The sequence below is a fragment of the Cygnus atratus genome, chromosome 1 (genome assembly GCF_013377495.2).
Source record: "Cygnus atratus isolate AKBS03 ecotype Queensland, Australia chromosome 1, CAtr_DNAZoo_HiC_assembly, whole genome shotgun sequence".
Taxonomy (NCBI): Eukaryota; Metazoa; Chordata; class Aves; order Anseriformes; family Anatidae; genus Cygnus; species Cygnus atratus.
Window position 1 is genome coordinate 178695828 of NC_066362.1, and position 13746 is coordinate 178709573.

At 39.1% G+C, this 13746-nt stretch overlaps 1 protein-coding gene across 6 annotated transcripts in view; it reads right to left on the reverse strand.

Moving 5' to 3' along the window:
* Positions 1–3791: 3791 nt before the first annotated feature.
* ZC3H13 (zinc finger CCCH-type containing 13) overlaps positions 3792–13746 on the reverse strand; it is a 48699-nt gene continuing 38744 nt past the window's right edge. For 5 of the 6 annotated variants that reach the window (XM_035553309.2, XM_035553310.2, XM_035553303.2 and 2 more), the window contains 5 exons: positions 12674–13183; positions 9311–9466; positions 8169–8369; positions 4878–5041; positions 3792–4277 (listed from right to left, as the gene is read on the reverse strand). In XM_035553309.2, the coding sequence (XP_035409202.1) occupies positions 4107–4277; positions 4878–5041; positions 8169–8369; positions 9311–9466; positions 12674–13183 (1202 nt within the window). In that variant the 3' untranslated portion in view covers positions 3792–4106. The remainder of the gene's footprint in view (positions 4278–4877; positions 5042–8168; positions 8370–9310; positions 9467–12673; positions 13184–13746) is intronic. The other variant, XM_035553305.2, reaches the window with a different exon arrangement.

Genomic DNA, 13746 nt, shown 5'->3' on the forward strand with positions numbered 1-13746 from the left:
TTCTTTTCACAGAAACACAGCAGGGCTGTGGCTGGACGGGAGCTGCAGAGGTCACCCACTCCAACCCTTGGTCAAGCAGGGCCACCTCCACCAGGTTGTCCCTTAAGACAGCAATCATATTCCGTGCTTCTCTTCACTTTCAGGGCTTTCTGTGTCCCTAATTAGAATCCATCTTCTGAAGGCAGAGGTGAGCAGACCGGGACAGACCAGGTGAGAGGCCACAGGTACTACATTCAGTACTAAAACACTTTCTCTGCTGGAAACACCCATCTGGACCTTTCCCCAGGGCTGTTCCCAGGGCTCTTTCACCAATCTATCCTGCACACAGCACAACAAGGTCTTCCTCTCTCCCTCATTCTGGACGAGCTCCTGGCTTGTAGCAGAAGGGAGACCTCACACTCCCAGGCTGACAGCCAACACTACTCAATGCCGTTCAATTCCTACTACTCCCTCGCTCAGGTGCTTTCCATACTGTGCCCCAAGCACCCCTCATACACATAATAGGTTCAAACAGCAAACCTAATCCTAAAGTAAATTAAAAAGGGGTTTTCATTCCCACCAAACCCATAAGCTTTCTTAAAATCCACATCCAATACTAGTTACTCTAACAATCCCCCTTTAGGAACAGTGTTCACAACCAACACAACCCTTTCCCACGTGAACGCCCCCTTAAAATCTGCCAACGCATTGCTCTGTACCTCAGCAGTTTGTCCTAGCACGCCTTCCAACACTTCAGTCTTTCAAAACACCTCAACTTCATTAATCAGGAAAAAGCCAGCCTGTGGTAGGCACATCCCTGACAGCGACTGATGATATCAAGAAATTAAACTTGCCCAGCATACGCTTATTTTCCCTCTTTGATCCCTTGATCTCTTACCGGTAGGGCAGAAGCAATGAAACTGTCTGTTTCTGTACAACACTGCCTTCTTCCAAAAACCTTTAGTTACTTGCTCTCTGAATGCCATTTTAACACTTCCCTTTCCTGCACATTCCAGTTTGGACTTCTTTATTGATTTTGACGGAGGCAAACTTCCAAATCCTGTAGGTCAGTTTGCCTTAAGAAACCCCTTGCATCTTGACACTTGGCTACATTGCTTTGCCTTCTGGATTTAGGGCTCAGCTTGGAGTTTTTTTTCTTATTATGGTAACAGCACCTTTGCCAATCTCAAACTGTCTCCTTACATTGCATCTAATTCCTCTTCCACGCTGCCCACAAAACCTTGGCATGCGTACATGAATATCAAGCATTTGGTTCTGTGTCCTTGGACTTCCCCTTCACAATAAGGCAAAATATAGAAAGAAGCATCCATTTTATACTAATACCCTTTAAAAGCAGGCTTTGTTACTACAAAACAGGGGGGTCCCAAACTCCGTAAGCAGGCAGCAACTGTTATTACAAAGGCAGCTCCAGCCCCCTGCTCTCTGCTGAAGGGTGCTCTCTACAGTGTGGAGGGGAGACCACGACTGCATAAAAGCAATTCAAACAGAAGCCTTAATTTAGCAAAATCACCTAAACTCTGTCTTCTGAGCGTACCATACAGATGGCCCAACAGAGACGATAACCTCAACAGCATCCCAAGGTACAGGCGTCAGCCCCATTTGCGCCTTGAGGCTCTAAAAACCTGCCCTGCCTGGGAATTTGTCCTGGCTGCGAGAGCTGGGCACGGTGCTTCGCCTGGGTGAAAGCCTGCCTCGTCCCACCAGCTCACCTGGCAGCTTGTTCTGCATCGCCACGCTCCGGCCTGCTTAAAACCAATTTATCAAGGAGAAATGGAGTAGCAATAGAGGCTTCTCTGCGTTTTTGGGCTTGGAGCTGGAGCGCCCAAGGGATGCCAACCGAGACACATGTGCTCGCCGCTGCCCAAAAGGTTACAGGCACCTGTGGACCACGGCTAGAGCCTTGCAAAATGAAAACTGGACTACAATCACTACAAAGCACTGCAGATCAAATCAAAACAAAGAGGTATAAGGGGCGATTTAGCACCTTTTTTGTACAATTCCAATAAATGGTGGCATGGGTCAGCATTGGATTTGAGCTTCAATGGGACAGTCACTTCACAAGATACTCACAGTAGCCCACCAAGCCTACCTTATTTTGCTTTTTCTAGGGCAACGTGAAATAGTCTTCTGCAAACTAAGTGCATATATACACTCTTGACTGTTTTACAGGAAAAGTGTTTAAAGTAAGCAGAGTGTAATTAAATACCCAACAGTGAATCTATTTTGTGTACTGCAGTCTTAGACAAGGCTGTTTCCAGCTATCAAACATTTTTATGTCTTTTAGAGATGATTAAAATAGGCTTGAATGTAATTGGAAGCAATGATCTAATACTTTCAACTTAAAGGCAGCATTATTGTAGCTATAAAATAGGTGAGGATGAATTTAAATGCTGAACAGGTTTGTTAACTCTTGCTCAGTTTAAGATACTAGTGTGCTTAAGAACACATACTTCTTTTTAAAGCATGTATTAGAAACTCCAACGACATTAAAAACAGCTACCAAGCCCCTTAAAAAGTTTCAACAAGTGAAAAAACTAGGAAGATTACGTTTTGCCTGCATCACTTAGTTTAGTAAGAATCAAACCAATAGTAGAAACTTCTCGCATCTTTCATATTTGAAACAGGCACATATATTGTGTGGGCACTTACAAAATATAAATAAAAGCTCTCACATTTTCTTTAATAACAACTATTTAAATGTGGAATAGCAACATGTCACTGAAGAAAGAGACATTATAGGAAAGCGTTACAGGTAAGAAAGCTTTGCATTAATGTTCTGAAAAGTGAATTTGAACCGAATTGGAATTTGTATTTGGGCATTTGCTTGAAGCCAACACCACTCTAAGCACCAGGCAGATGCTAGATAAGCCCATCACATTGAACTACACACAGACAACATCCCCCTCCCTGTGTTGGTTCCAAGCAGAGAAAAAGGATTAGAAACTAGTATCAGCCAACCATCAAAAAGACTAGTGGCTCATAACTAATTTTTAACCTATATAAGAACACTGAAAACAAGTTGCTTTGCAGCAAGCCAATTATCAAGGTTAAGCTCTGGATTTCTTTCTCACCCTGTGTGAGCAGACTTCAACGCAACAGTTCAGGTTTAAACCTGGGACAAGTACAGAGGTGTACATAGAGACTTAATTTAAAGTTTCAGAAGCCTCAGTTACACATGGAAGCTTCCACAGACTACCTAAAGATACCTGACTGGCATAATCCAAAGATCCCACTAGAGATTCACTTCTCAAACTGAAAAAAATTCTTACAAAACTGAGCCCAGGCTTGAGTCTCCAGTCAGGCCCCTGAACCTGTAACACCCAATAAAACACAACTGCTCACTGCCTTTACTGCTAACATCTGAAAACTTACCAAGTGTGAAACACCCTCCGGCTACTGCAGGAAATTGATCTGTCCTGATACTTACAGAATGTAAAACGTGCGCCAGTCTTCCTTTGTAAGCAGCAGACATTTCCAAAACGCAGTGAGTCTCATAAATACAGACATCTAGAACTGGTCAGAAATCACTTCCTGGAAGGTTTTTCTTTCCATCTCTCATACTAGATTTTTACATCCAGAAATTATCAGAGGAAACCTATGCTAAAGATAAAGACCTAGAGCTCTGTCCAAATCCAGATCCACACCAAAGACTACTGCAATAAGGAAAGGGATTTGAAAAGCAGAGGTAGACAAACTCCCAGGAAGCAAGCCACTTCGGAAATTCCATACACCTGTGAAGGGTCTGTGGTGGTGGTGGAGAAACCCATTCGTAATAAGGAAAGAGACACACAGACAGTTTTCTTCACTTTAATATCGGCTGGAGTTATAAACTGCTAAAACCAGACATCTTCACATTATTACACTTGATGCACCATAAAACAGGTTTTTGTTAGTGTAAGATTCATATTACAAAACTTGCAGAGAACTTCACACAGAAGTCTACTTTTTACCACTTTTATTCACATCCAAAATCCCCAATTCCTTTCTGTGTACAAACAGAGTCTTTCCTTCCATCTTCTACAGCTGTTTTCCAAACAACCAGTTCTAGACAGTACCAACACTGGTAATGGGATATGAGCTAGAAAGAACTGCTGTGGTCATTTGCTTTAAGACACACACACTTCTTGCTGGATAGCTGGTTGTGGAATCTTACTATCCTCTGTCTTTTCTTGCCCTGGAGCTTGGCACACAGTCTTGCGTTTGAATAACCGTAGACTCAACCGTAACAAGTCACTGTCCATGGCTGCAGGATTCGTGTAAGCTTGTTTTGTTGCACCCTATTGAAATTAAAATAAAAACCAAAAATAGTGGCTTTTAACATGTAAGCTGAGAAATTAACATCAAGTATTCTCAGTAAATACAGGTTTAATCATACATATTCACTAGAAAATCTTCAAGAACTGAAGATTTTTCTATTAGCATGCAAGAATACAAAACCTACTGTAGTGTAAGACATAGCTGAAGTATCTCTCTTACTTTTAAAAAGAAATGTATCTAGGTTCTTTTAACTTGCAAGAATAGAATCTTAAAATTCTTATAGAAGTACATGGACTCTTAAGCAGGAAAATTATTCAACAATTATCCTTGAAAATGTATTTTAACCAATTACTTTGATTGCGTATTCTCTAAATGCAGAAAGCGTTTCCAGAATTTAAATGCCATAATAAGAAATAGTTTAAGTCTCCATCTTAGATTAATCTCCCAGCTTAATGAAAACATAAAAACCCTAGAATATTTCAATAAGTCTGTTCTCCATTATTTAAAGCTCTAGATCTGCTCCAGAACAATTACTACTAAAATTACCACCCTAGACAAATGTTTTGCACAGTAGAGCCTGTTTCCACATTTTAACCCAGCTCTGTAAGTGAACAACTTGCCTTTTCATTCTTCATTAGCTGCTTACGAATTGCAGAATCCCTTCTAAAGCACAGAGCTTTACAGCAAGGACCCAGATTACTAAGCAGACCCGCTCTCTCTTCTTTTCGTAGAAGTGCAGCCATGTTCAAGGCCCCCAGTTCATGTTCAAAAAGGTTTTCTGCATCTACAAGGAAATGATATTTACAAAGATCAACAAATACATGGTATTTTGGAACAATAATATACGGCAATATGAATTTACTGGAGTTTAAAACAATCCTGCACGAGATTTAACAACTCCCTTAAGTTCTACTGTTGGTGTTTCTGCCTTTTACACAATACCAAGCTTTCGGAAAAAAAAAAAAAAAGGTATTGCAGTTTGTAGAAAAAAGAACAAATTCATCACCATCTGAATGTAAGCATGGGTACACTTGTATGTAGCTGCAGCACTGGAAAGCAATATTGAGACAGCAGTCACCAAGATGCCTAAAAATCAAGTGACAGCTCTGATGCAGAAGAGGGGATATCATTCATGATCAGACAAGTACAAAGAAAGGTGTTTACTAGTGCTAACAAAAAGTGGTTTAAAGTTGTACTTCCCTGCAAAGCATAGGATAACTGTACCAGTGTTAAAACAGGGTTTGTATAGCTAAGTAGGAGTGAAACATGCACCATAACTCTTTTATCCATGGTGGGTGAACCAGGAGAACAACTGAACAGACGCTAATAAACTACTCCCTCCCTTTAGGCTCACTTAAACCATTAGCTAATAGTACTTAAAGCAGCAACACTAGTCCTTTAATACATTTATCAGAAGAAAGTGTGCAGCTAGAACACGTTAACCAAAGTTCCTTTTCAAGATGGCTCCTGAGGCAAGACTTGTTCTGTAACATCTTTTCTACGAAATGTTGACAAAGACCAAAAGAGTGCATACGGCGGGACTGCAGTATATTGGCATATAACCCTTCCACAATAAATAAGAAGATACAATACGATTGAAAAAAAATATGGTAAGTTATGCAGTTAGCAGTCCGATCCAATCTTCTGTATTTAATAAAGCACTTGGTTTTTAGTAGAGAATTGAATGCCTAACTGCAGACACCAGCAAACCTGGGGAAAATTTAGCAGCTAAAAGCGAAGACTACTACTGTAGCTTGGCAGAACGCACCCAAGAGAGAGAAAGGACACCGTTTTAAACCACTGAAGTTGTGATGGAGCTGAGTAAGATTAGTTTTCAAAGAAGGTGAAAAGAAACAAAAAAATTTAGAAGATACCAAGGACAGGTTAAAGAACTGCACTGAACTTATCAAGACAACCCCAACAGACAACCAGCACCACAAGTGAGACACAAAAAGGCCACTTCGAAGCTGACAGAAACTGCTTGTAGGATCTGCCTAGGTGCCAGGTGCTGAGCATATCTGACAACAAAATACTGTTTGATGCTCATCCTCAACTGCATACAACAGATGAGGGAAAGTCAGATACAAATCTCAATTCCATCACATACTACAGATTTTTGTTTCCAAAGAAAATGAACACAAACAAAAATCCCAGTAACAAGCGAGCACTTTTTTTTCTGCATTTCACAGTATTACCAGGAACTATTCATCCATAAATAAGAACAAAAAGGTGAACACCAGAATCAGGAATAAAATGGGGAAACAAAGACATTATATGACCATGAAGAAATCCAGAGTGAAAACACTACATTTCCACTGTAACACACACTGAATTGAGCCTAGCTCAACGGCTTCACTTTTCAGGGCACCAAAATTTGTGCCTTACTTTAGAATACCCACGTTGTGGCTGTGTCATCACTATACAAGGAATCATCTTACCTAGCAGCAGATTACAGAGAAAATGCACGCACTTGAAACCATACTGGCACTTCCACATGTAGTAACTTTGAGAAGTGAGAGACTGCACACGCTAAGGAGAAATTAACGGAGGCATTCAGCCTTCCTTCCTCTCCAGAGCAAAGTTCTCCTGCATCTGAGCACGCTTGAGACAACCCAGAGACAGTGCTACAGAGACTCCTACTATCACCACCCCCCTGGACTTTGTTATTTCTAGAGAAGCATGCAAAGACTGCTGAGGTTATTTCAGGCAATATATTAGATAGCCAGGAGGATTCTGCAATGCAGTTCCTGGTGAAGTATGCAGCAAAATTTAAGCTTAACAGAGAAAGACACAGTTCATAGCTTTACTATGCCAGACAGTTTGCATACTCAGGAAGATATGACAGTGTATCAATTACATCAGCTACTTAAATTTTTCCCCTCTCTACTGTTTGAAAGCAATCTTACTGTAAGGTTAACAAGACAACTGCACAAAGAGTAATGTTGCAAAGAATTAGAGTGCTGTTGCAGGGTGTTTGGACAACACTCTTGGAAATATGGTTTGGGCTTGATGATCCTTATGGGCGCCCTCCAACTCAGGATATCCTACGGTTTCATGTCAAGAACTAGAATTTACAGAGTTAAAACAAAAACCTATACCCTAAAACCAAGGACTCTACAGAAACTGTTTTTTATAAGGCACACTTTTATCATATTTAGATCCTGGAATAATTTGCATATGGATCTTATAGAGAGCAAACGTTTCATAGACCTAAGTAACAATTTTGCCAACTAAATTTTTGCAAGCAGCTCAGCTGGTTCCTGGGATGCCAAAGAGAAAATCAGTACTCTCCCTCACACAAAAGCCCTACTTACCCTACACAGCTGCAGTGAATACCACTGGTTTAGTTCTTGCCCATTCCATCCATCATGCATGTCTCATGCCCACTTACTTTGACCCAAATGCTACACCTGCATACTATTCACTTAATTTCTCACTTCTACTACATAATACACAAATTTCACTGAGTTCTTCATTCTGAACCAAAAACTCCTTCCTATGCATTCTGGAGAAGATCTTCAGAAAGCAAGTAAGAGAATCTTCAGAGAAAATAAGAAATCCTATTTTTCCCCTCACACAGTTACTACTGATTCACTGCAGAAGATCATTACCTCTCCAAATGTTGCCAACACACTTCAGGCCTGGTATTAATTCAAGATGGTCTCAAAAAAGAATATTCCACTATGACAAAAAAAGTTGTTTTGGCAGTCATTTAAGACCTCTCTAACGCTGCTGGAATTAAAACACTAATCTGATTAATATACAGCTGTATTAGATTCCTGAATTTTTTACACAGTGCTCAGTGCACGCTTTCTATGGCCTGGAAACCTAGAATAATGAACTAGCACCCATTTCATTAAGTATCTTTACTAAGAACAAAAAGACAGTTTAAACCCTGCAGAAACAATTACCTTTAGGTTTTTCTAATACTCTCTGGCAAGTCTCTTTAATTTTGGTGAAGAGTTCTGGTCCTGCCAATCGCTTGGAAATGCCAACTCTCAACATAACGGCACCTGGTGTGAATTTTAAGAGCGCAGCCCCAGCCTCCCGTGGTTCTTTTGGCTGCTTTGGCATAAGACTGGACCAATCAACATCGATAACATCCACAGGATCTGCGAAAACATCGACAGAAAATGAGTTACCACATCATCACCCCCTACACCACAGCTGACTAATTTCACATGCTGTAGACATCCCCGTCTCCTAAAAGCAACACGTTATTAGATGAACATTGTTCTGCAGTTTTCAAAGACAGTTCTTTAGACACTTCAGATAGGAATGTTCAAACTCGCTTTGATTGGTGGCGACAAGGTACGTACAGTTTCTTAAAAAATATAAAGCTTCTTGGATTAAAATAAAAAACATTCTGTTTCACTTTGATTGTAACCACTTTGTGAAAGGCTGCTCGGACCCTGCTTAGCCAGCAGATTTGGATGGATCACTCACTTAGGCGTTCACAGAAGTGACAGTACCACTAACATGCTATGATAGGTCCAAATTAAATGCTTAAAAAGCTAGTAATTCAACTCTGGATGCTGCTGTTTTCAAAGAAATGACATATATTAGTTATTGAATAACCATACAACTGTGGGTACACATTTATTACATAAAATATGAACACTGATCATATAGCCCAGGTGACCTAGAAGATTCCATGTTTCCCAGTGTATTTAGGAAGCATTCAAGCGAGGATAGAAATCTGTTCCTAAAATTATCATTTCCAAATAATGATAAGCTCCAAATGGGATAGAATTCGTAATCATCTATGTTCATTTATAACATTTATAAAACCAAAGCTGCTGCTTCTAGCTATAAACAATGTAATAAATATTACTTCAAAACAAAGTTTCCAGGACTTTTTAGTTACCTCTATACTTCACAGGCATACCCGACCATTACAGAAAAAATAAGAAATACTGAGGAGCACAAAAACAGTGCTCTGAATTCAGAACTACTGTACATCACAATACATTTTGAAAAGGAACAAAGTAGCTTTACATGCAAACTGATCTCATCTTTATATTCAAATAAACATAAAGGGGTTTTGTTATACTTTTACCAGGCATCTTCTCATCCTCTTGTTGATCCTCCCTCTTTTCAGCATCACCTGCCAGAATTTCATCCAGTTCATCATCACTGATCGGTTCGTATTCTCCAGCACCAGATCCGAGCGACTGAACGTCATCAATCTTTGCTTCATCTTCTCCTCCTACAGACACAGATACAGACTGTAGCTTTAAAGCAATCATTCTTGGTTTTCAAACATGCTTCAAGCAGACTGACAAAAAAACAGGGTCAGTAAACGAGCTTGTTAATTTTGGGGGTGTGTATATTCAAAATGAAAAAAAGGTATTCACTGATGCAAACAAAGTTATTTCTCTCATCGACAAAGTGGCTGTTCGAATTTCACACATCTTGGTCAATTATTTTTTGTGCAGTATTACTCAAGCTGCTTGTAGAAGACCACCTTCAGAAGAAATGTAAGTTGATGATCCAATACATAGTTATGTAGCACTACCACAAATTCTACCAGATGCTTTTGCACATGAATCCTAACTCAGGATTCAGTCTAAAGACTGAATATAAAGACAGAACAAATAAGCAACAAAACTCCAAAATACATGGTGTGAGATATCCTGAAGTAAGCAATTATTCTCATGGTTCTGACTCTTCATGGAAATCAGAAGAGCATGAAGAACGTTATGACAAATTTATTCCGTTGTTGCACTGTCCATCAACATACTATATGCACATACAAATAGAATCAAACAATTCTATTTGTATAGCAAGGAATTCTATTTTTATATGTAAATAAATGTGATACACGCATAAAGGATACATGTGATACACGCATAAACATGTAGCAAACACAAGACACTCAAATGTAGCAGCTTGCAGTTCATGAAAGGCACCTCTGAAAGTATTCTCTCACCCCCAGCACTGAAAGACCTGACTGAAGCATTCACAAACCCTGCTGCTCAAAATTCAGGCTTCCTTAGGATTCTCCACCAAGGTACTCGCAATCAGTTGCACAGTACAAAATTGACACAATTTACAAGGGTCATCCCCTGTGGATGACTTATCTATTTTCTCCAATCTTCCCTATCCAGAAGAGAAACTGCCTCTGTGTTAAGATATCCCCTCACCTTTTTTTGTTTGCCTTTACAAAACCTGCAGGAAAAGAAAAGTCACCTCAACTAATCTAAAAATCAGCATTGAAAAGACAAGTAAAAGACATGCTAGCAGAGTGTAAATTAACTACTCAGACCACCTGGCAGCGTTTTGGAGGAAGCATCGAGCACCTTGGGCATCATTTAAACCTATTCCTGAAGCAAACACATTAAGGTTCAACACATCACCATAATTAAGTAATTATATCCTCACACATTATGTTAGACAATGTACTGCAGTCATTGATCCAAATAAATACCAGACACCTCCTTACCACACCAGATCTGGAAATTTTATTGAGTTAGTTTGCTATCATCTTTAAAAGGAAAAATATGGCAATCTCTACTAGATTTCATTTTGTATCTTGTGATTTTAAATACTGACTGCCTGTACGATCCATTTTCTGCTTCCACACGGACCTAGCAGGTACGCTAGCTCACTGTGACTGCATGCTTGGACGGCACAGATGAACCATTAAAAATTACTGTATGAAGCAATTAAAAATAACAATCTACAGTTCTCAATACATAATTCAAAAATGATTGAATTTCCCAATTTTGAATTTCAAATCAGGTTGATAATTTCTAAATTATACTATCACTACCTTTATTGCTTTTTTGCAGAAATGTCATTTTATATTAATTCTGATTTAACACAACATAGCTAAAAGGAGGAACATAAACTGGAGTAATAATAAATTAATGAAACAGAATAAAGTACACTACCATCTTAGAAGATCAGTAATATGCTATTTATAGTATGCTTCACTAAAATTGTCACCTAGTATTTTACAAGGCCTGTCTTCAAAAAAAAGAAAGAATCCTAGACTAACATACCAAAACCATAACACATGATCACTTTCAGGCAACACACAACCTTTGAAAAATACACGAATGAACATGTATTAAGATGCTTATAAGAAGTCTGATGAAAGGCTAGACCTAAGAACGCATTTAATATTCAAAGTCTGTTTGGCTACAGGCCCTCTCTGAAACAGAAGATAAACCTAAGAACAACCTTTCACCAACTCTTTTCTGAAGTTACCACACTGTACTCTCAGATTTACTACTCCATTCTTTCCTCTTCCTTAAAAATGGATGAATTCTGTCCATTGTACCAAGATAGAGCAGACTTTCCCCAGGCTCGCTCCAAATATTATCTCTGACAAATGTTTCCACTCCACAGATAATCTCCTTAAATGGAATTTTCTCAATTGTACTAGTCAACCGTAATGACCGTTTTGTGAGCAATCAGGTAAGAGATATCGTAGGTAATAAAACAGCCCTCCTCATCCTCTCCAGACTGCCCAAATGAACAAGTATCCACAATAAGATAATTCTTTTTAAGCATGCAGATATGATGAGACAATGTGCTGGTATCTTACGGAAAGCCACAAAAGCTTAATTTGCTTCTGAAGACTACGGACTTCAGGCTTTACTATCCCAAACACCCCAGATTCCAAATCCTACACATCACCTTCCTTCTTATTAGAGGATACAACGCTACGATCACCAAAAAAAACCCTACTTACTGAACATAACCATAACTTACACCACTTACTCTGGATTTAGATTTTTGCTTTTTGCATTTTTATAAAGGTTAGATGTACTTCCCAAGCTCTTTCTTCTAGCAAAGCTCAAGCTATGTGAATTTGTCAGCATTTGGCCCTTTATTTATTAATCCTAGGCGTGTTTTCCCCAGTACCATTACAGCCGGCAAACTGAAGCTACATTTAATAAGATTACTTCAGTAAAGTAATTTTTGGACTGTTGTGCCAAGCCATACATATGTTTCATCTACTAATCAGACTATCATTTCTATGATAATTGGGCTCTGCAGAAAAAATCCCAAAGAACAGCAGCAAGTCAACCCTCATTTTTTTCATTCATTACCTGTGACTTCCTAACTAAAAAATATATCTTACAATGGTTTAACAGGGCAATCAAACCTTTGGTGTTTCAGCAAAGTGCCTATGCAGAAATGTTACACCTTGGCAAAATTATATCATTTATGAGGCATATCATAATGCCTCTTTGACTCAAGACTTTAGAAATGAAACACTAACATTCACACAATTAACATTAAGAAGATGCTTGCCAGAATTCTCCCTTATCCTGCTTCCACAGTAGAGAAGCTGGGGCCAATACACCTTTCAGTAGCGAAGTGTTCTAATACAGTTCAGCATTGTACGAAAAGGAAAGAATAAAATACTTGACGGTGAAGGTTCTTTCCCAGAATATCTCACCTTCTAGACTCTCCACCTTTTCAGCCTCATTTCCATCTTCAAAACCTTGTAAAGGTCCTAAATCTTTGTCTGGTCTTTCTTTCTCTGAAGCTGCAGAATCCCGACAAACACCATCAAATTCTTTTTCATGATCTCTGTCCAGTTTTGCTTCACTGTGTTTTGTTGATTCTTTTTGAGAGGAAATGTCAACAGTTCTGTCTCTCTCTCTTTCTGCAGTATCGGGTAGTTGTCTGTCTCTCTCTCTGTCCAGCTCCCTTCTCTTTTCCCTCTCTCTCTCCCGTTCTCGGAGTCTCTCTCGCTCCCTGCTCCTTGGCCAGTCTTTGTCAACATCTCGATCCCATTCTCTCTGTCTTGCCTCTCTCCTCTCTCTCTCCCGCTCTCGATCATGGTCATGTCGATCTCGCTCCTGAAGCCTTTCCCGGCTGTCAAAAGACCCAGATCTGGAATGAACCTGACGGTCTGATTCAGGAGAACTTCTTCTTGAACTGTGGCTTCTTGAATCTTGACGATCTGGATAAAATATTTTAAATACAGGCATGACTACAGCTCATAAACTTAATACCATTTTCCTACACCAAAGTGTTTTAAAGATTCTGGTATGAAAGTGGACTTCTGAAAAGCATCATCTTAGAATTAATAATGGTATTTCTCCCACTCCCCAGAAAACATTTTTAGTGGCTACTTCAACTATTACAGAAGTCTAACTGAACGTGCATAATTTACTCACATATTTAAGCAATAAAATATATTTTTTTAAAAAAGAATCATCTCAAAATTATTTTCAAAATATGTTTTTTTTGAAAAGCTAGCATATAATAAATTCAGAAAGATAATTTCAGGCACGTAACCATGATAAGAACAGAAAGCCAAATGGCCCTGGGAGGAAGATAATTTTCTATTGACGGTGTATATATTTTAAGCAAATATTTTACCCATTTCTTTATAGGAACTACAGAAATAAAACAAGTTCATTGTGATTACTTTGATTTGCAGCAAAGATGATTTCCATATGTATCAAGAGTATGCCTAACAAGAACCATAAAAGATTTCCCTCAGCTGAAAAAGCTCCTGAG